Source organism: Hypomesus nipponensis, chromosome 14, assembly GCF_054491055.1.
Source record: "Hypomesus nipponensis isolate SF chromosome 14, ASM5449105v1, whole genome shotgun sequence".
In the NCBI taxonomy this organism is placed as follows: Eukaryota; Metazoa; Chordata; class Actinopteri; order Osmeriformes; family Osmeridae; genus Hypomesus; species Hypomesus nipponensis.
In genome coordinates, this window is record NC_140374.1 from 7,240,083 (window position 1) to 7,244,295 (window position 4,213).

At 37.7% G+C, this 4,213-nt stretch overlaps 1 protein-coding gene across 1 annotated transcript; it reads left to right on the forward strand.

Moving 5' to 3' along the window:
• The first annotated feature begins 80 nt into the window (after positions 1 to 80).
• guca1g (guanylate cyclase activator 1g) lies at positions 81 to 4,213 on the forward strand. The gene is made up of 5 exons (XM_084672145.1): positions 81 to 1,366; positions 1,505 to 1,654; positions 1,733 to 1,823; positions 2,579 to 3,007; positions 4,108 to 4,213. The coding sequence occupies exons 1-4, from the start codon at positions 1,169 to 1,171 to the stop codon at positions 2,698 to 2,700; spliced, it is 561 nt and encodes a 186-aa protein (XP_084528271.1). The 5' UTR covers positions 81 to 1,168; the 3' UTR covers positions 2,701 to 3,007; positions 4,108 to 4,213.

Consider the following 4,213-nt stretch of genomic DNA (forward strand, 5'->3'; position numbering starts at 1 on the left):
TGTTTTGTTTGTGGAAACCACCATGGTTTGCAGTTATTAATTTTGGCCACAAGGGGGTAGCCCCATTCCGAGTCATTAAAGTCAATCTGATCTATCCAACTATGCAGGTTTTTAGACATTTTAGCTATTAAACACGAACCATTTAATCAGGTGAATGTTACTTAAACGTTTCGGTTTTATCTCAGTGTGTACTACGTGCTTATTAATGGGAATGCGCTTTTATGGAGAGTTTTACAGCCTGTCTGGTAGAAACGAGAAAACGACGTAGCTTTTTTGTGTTGATTCTGTCCTACTGTTGTTTTATTTTCTGTTACCCTAATGCAGAAAATGTTTCCCCTAGTGAGACAGTAACTTTAATAACCTTAGAAACGTATGTTTCCCAACTAATCAGCTATGCTTTGATCTAGAAAAATGAACGCTTTAAAGAAACTAACAACAAAGTCACCTTTAAACTCACCCCTGCAAACTCCTGAGCTTTAACCCCCCTCTGCCTCGACCTGGGCAGTGTGACATCGCAGTGTTGGCAGCAAGAGTAGCTGAAAGATGCCAATAATTTGCCTCATTATTTGTTCATTACATGATAATGACCTAGGACACTAATGGTCCTCAACTCACAAGGATATGGATATCTGTCTCACTTTCTCTTTCTTTCTCTATCTCTCTCGCAGTCTCTCCATATGGATATCTATCTTTTTCCTTCTTTCTCTCTTGACTTTTAACGTGTTAAATTAGCCTATATGTTAATGAAAAATAAAGGCTATCATATAAGTAGGCTACATAATATCATATTTAGAAAAACCATGATATTCTATAACCATAGAACTAATCTTATATGTAACCCAATGTAATTAATCCGAACTAAAATATGAATTAAGAATATTTCTTTGTTTAGCCTAGTGTTGTGTTCAAAGGTGCCCAAAGGTTTTCTTGGGTCCTGTGAGCGCGAGGTTTTTGTTTGAAGATGTCTATAAATAACGTCTTGGTCCTTGACAAATTAGCTAATTCACCTGGAGTTTAACTCAAGCGGATTAGGTTAGTTCAGTATTGTGTGAAAGGTGAGATGGTGCTGCAATACGGTGCCAATGCAAACTAGGGAGAGGCTACTGCCCCGATTCTTATCGTAAAAAATAGCAGTAATTTTTAGCTCTGAAATCATTCGGATGCTACCATGGGACAAAATCAAAGCGCGGTGGATGAAGAGGTTGAACTGGCAGAGATACAGGCTCTTTACACAGCTTTCATGAACAAATGCCCGAGTGGAGCTCTACACCTGCATGAATTCAGGAGTCTTTTTGGAGTTCCAAGTTCGTCAGTGGAGGAGAGTTTATACATGGAATTGATATTCCGGTCTTTTGATACAAACAGGGTAGGCCAAAGCGAAAGTGTATTTTTAATAGGATTTCAGTTGTGGCATATCTTTTCTATCAGCATATCCTAAAACATTGCAAAATAAATTGAATACTTGGGCAGGCTGCTTGATAACACAATACCTCCTTGTTTTCAGGATAATGTGATCGATTTTATGGAGTTTGTGGCAGCAGTTCACCTTGTGCTACGGGGGAAACTCGAGGATAGATTAAAGTGGTCTTTTAAAGTCTATGACAGGGATGGCAATGGCAAACTGGACCGACAAGAGGTCAGGCACATCATCAAGGTACAGAGCAAACAAAGTTGTAAATGTTATTGGGGGTGTTACTCTACTGTGATAATGTGTTTTACTTTGTCTTTTCAGATCATTTATAAAATAAACCAGAACAACACTGGTATGACACCAAACGAAGTTTGCGACAAACTCTTCGAACTTGTGGATGAAAACCAAGATGGTAAATTTTCTGGTGGTTTACTTACATTCATAAGTATATTACTTATTCCTAATGACATTACTTATTACTGAGGCTATTACTACACATACAAATCCAGTTAACACTATCTGGACAGTGTTAGGGTTAGTTTGTAGAACATCTAGGCCTATATAGAATCTACAGACTGTCCACAGATGGACTATCCAACAAAAAAAAACAAAGTTGTGTTGATGAGTGATATTTGGGCAATAGTTTACAGAGTTTATAACTGTGTATATAAGGAAAAGCCTCCTGACTACATTCTAATGACACAAACAGCATACAGTAGGCCCTATATTTAAATAAATATATTTATTGGCATTTAAAAGTATGACAGCCTATTGTAGGTTAACACAGGTGAAACATTCTGCCCTAGGTCTAAGCAGTCTATTATATTAGAAAACAAGAACTATTCAAGCTTAGACATTAAATTGAGGTCTGCTTGGTGCTAAGGTAATTTGTTCCAAGACTTAAAGGAGGGCTGAATACAGGAACAGATCATGGTCTTTTTATGGAGCTGCATGGTCTTAAACTCCACCCACTGTCTAGTTTAGGAGGATGGGATGTTAGATAGAGACTGGAAAAGGGTGACGGGGCTCTCAAACAATTCTTTTTCTCTCTTTAGTTATATTCAACTCCAGTTCATGTAGATGTTGATGTAGATATATATGTTGATGTAGATGTTGATGTAGATGTTAATGTTGATGTAGATGTTGAGATTGCTCATCTTTCATCAGGTCAGATCTCTCTGTCAGAGTTCATGGAGGGGGCTCAGAGAAATGAGTGGATCATGAATATCCTCAAACTGGACATGAATGCCAGTGGATGGTTCAAAGAACACTGGAGAAGGACATTATGAAGTTCCCTGTGCCATACCTAGACAGACTGGTAGAACTAGAGAACACTGAAGCACAATGATGGATGGAGATTTCTGCCGCATCCAAGTCTTTCTTCAACACATCACAATTTTACATATGCTGGTTGACCTGTTTTGTACCAATGGTGTTCTCATCATAAGTTCTGAAAAGCTGATGCCACAGTCAATCCAACATGGCTCCCAATCAAGGAAAAGCGGAGCTAAATCGTTGGTTTGGCTTTAATTCAATTCATTACACAAGAACAAGACTTGCTGCCTGACAGAAAAACGTTGTGGTTCTGCTAAGGACGTAAGTTCAGGGTGAAGACTGGCAGCAGCCATGTTTATAGATCACACAGATAAGGTTTCAGTATACCAGGCATGTAAACCCTGCCTACCTGTTGTAGCAGGTGAACTACTGTACACTGAACATCAGCATCAACTACTCAGCAATGAGCGATTGATGGTGCTGAATGTAGCACAGTGAAGATTCAAGCTTGTTGTGAAGTGAAAACATTGATCATTATTCTCACATCAATTTGTCACTGTCATCAACTTTTGAAATCAAACAAGGTACATTTGGCATGTTGCACATATTTCATTTAAATATTCACATTCAAGTTCTCCAATATTTGGCAATAAGAAATGGCAAATCACTATATTCATATTTTTTCCTTAAACATTTGGAGCTTGAAAGTTTAGTTCATTTGAAATTTACAGTAAAAACAAATTCAGTAACGAATAACTTAAATAGGACATTTCTTAAATAGGAAAGGTGCAACAGGAGCAGTGGGAACAATGGTAACCTTTCTCATCCCTAAATTTGCTCCATTCTGTTGTGATGTGACATCTAATGAGCTATAGCATTTTTACTAATTTGATGACTGAAGCCTCTTGACATGCTCACTTTACCAGCACATTAGAGTACACAGGAAAATGTAAGTGATCGCTTTATTAAAGTTGAACCACACCCATATCCTTGCCCGGTGAGAAATACACTTCCTCTGAGTCCATTAATTGGCTGTGGATAGATTCTGGGATGTCAGGACAGAAATGTCTACAGACATTGTGTAGACTTGTGAAACTCTTGAGTTTTTAGCAGGAGTTGTCAGCTGTGTTTTGAGAAGTAAGCAAGTCTGGAACAGAGCTGCTAGCTCGACATATGGATCATAAGGTGCCTAATCAATTCCCTGTTCCAAACTTTTTGTTCTGTTTAAGGACCCATCCATGCCCAAAGAAAAACTTTTTAAAAGAAAAACATTTAATTCAGATTAGTTTTTCAATGATATTGTCTCTATATTATTATCACAACCAATAACTAGTCAATAAATGCACTGTTTTATGCTAATCTATCCTCAATGTAATACCTAATTTAACCAAATGTTTCACTTGCACTGTTTATCTGGTTAGGATGAGTGGATAGGAGGGTTGAAGAAACAAACTGAAATCTTTGGACAGAAGATTGGATACAGATGCTCTATCAACAAACTGCTGTACACCATGTGTGAATATTAAA

Bases quoted from the DNA above. Each gene is read 5' to 3' on its own strand.
- guca1g (XM_084672145.1), top strand. From the start codon at position 1,169: ATGGGACAAAATCAAAGCGCGGTGGATGAAGAGGTTGAACTGGCAGAG. The intron at 1,367-1,504 runs GTAGGCCAAAGC...CCTTGTTTTCAG, and splicing joins GGTCTTTTGATACAAACAGG to GATAATGTGATCGATTTTAT. The intron at 1,824-2,578 runs GTAAATTTTCTG...ATCTTTCATCAG, and splicing joins TGTGGATGAAAACCAAGATG to GTCAGATCTCTCTGTCAGAG.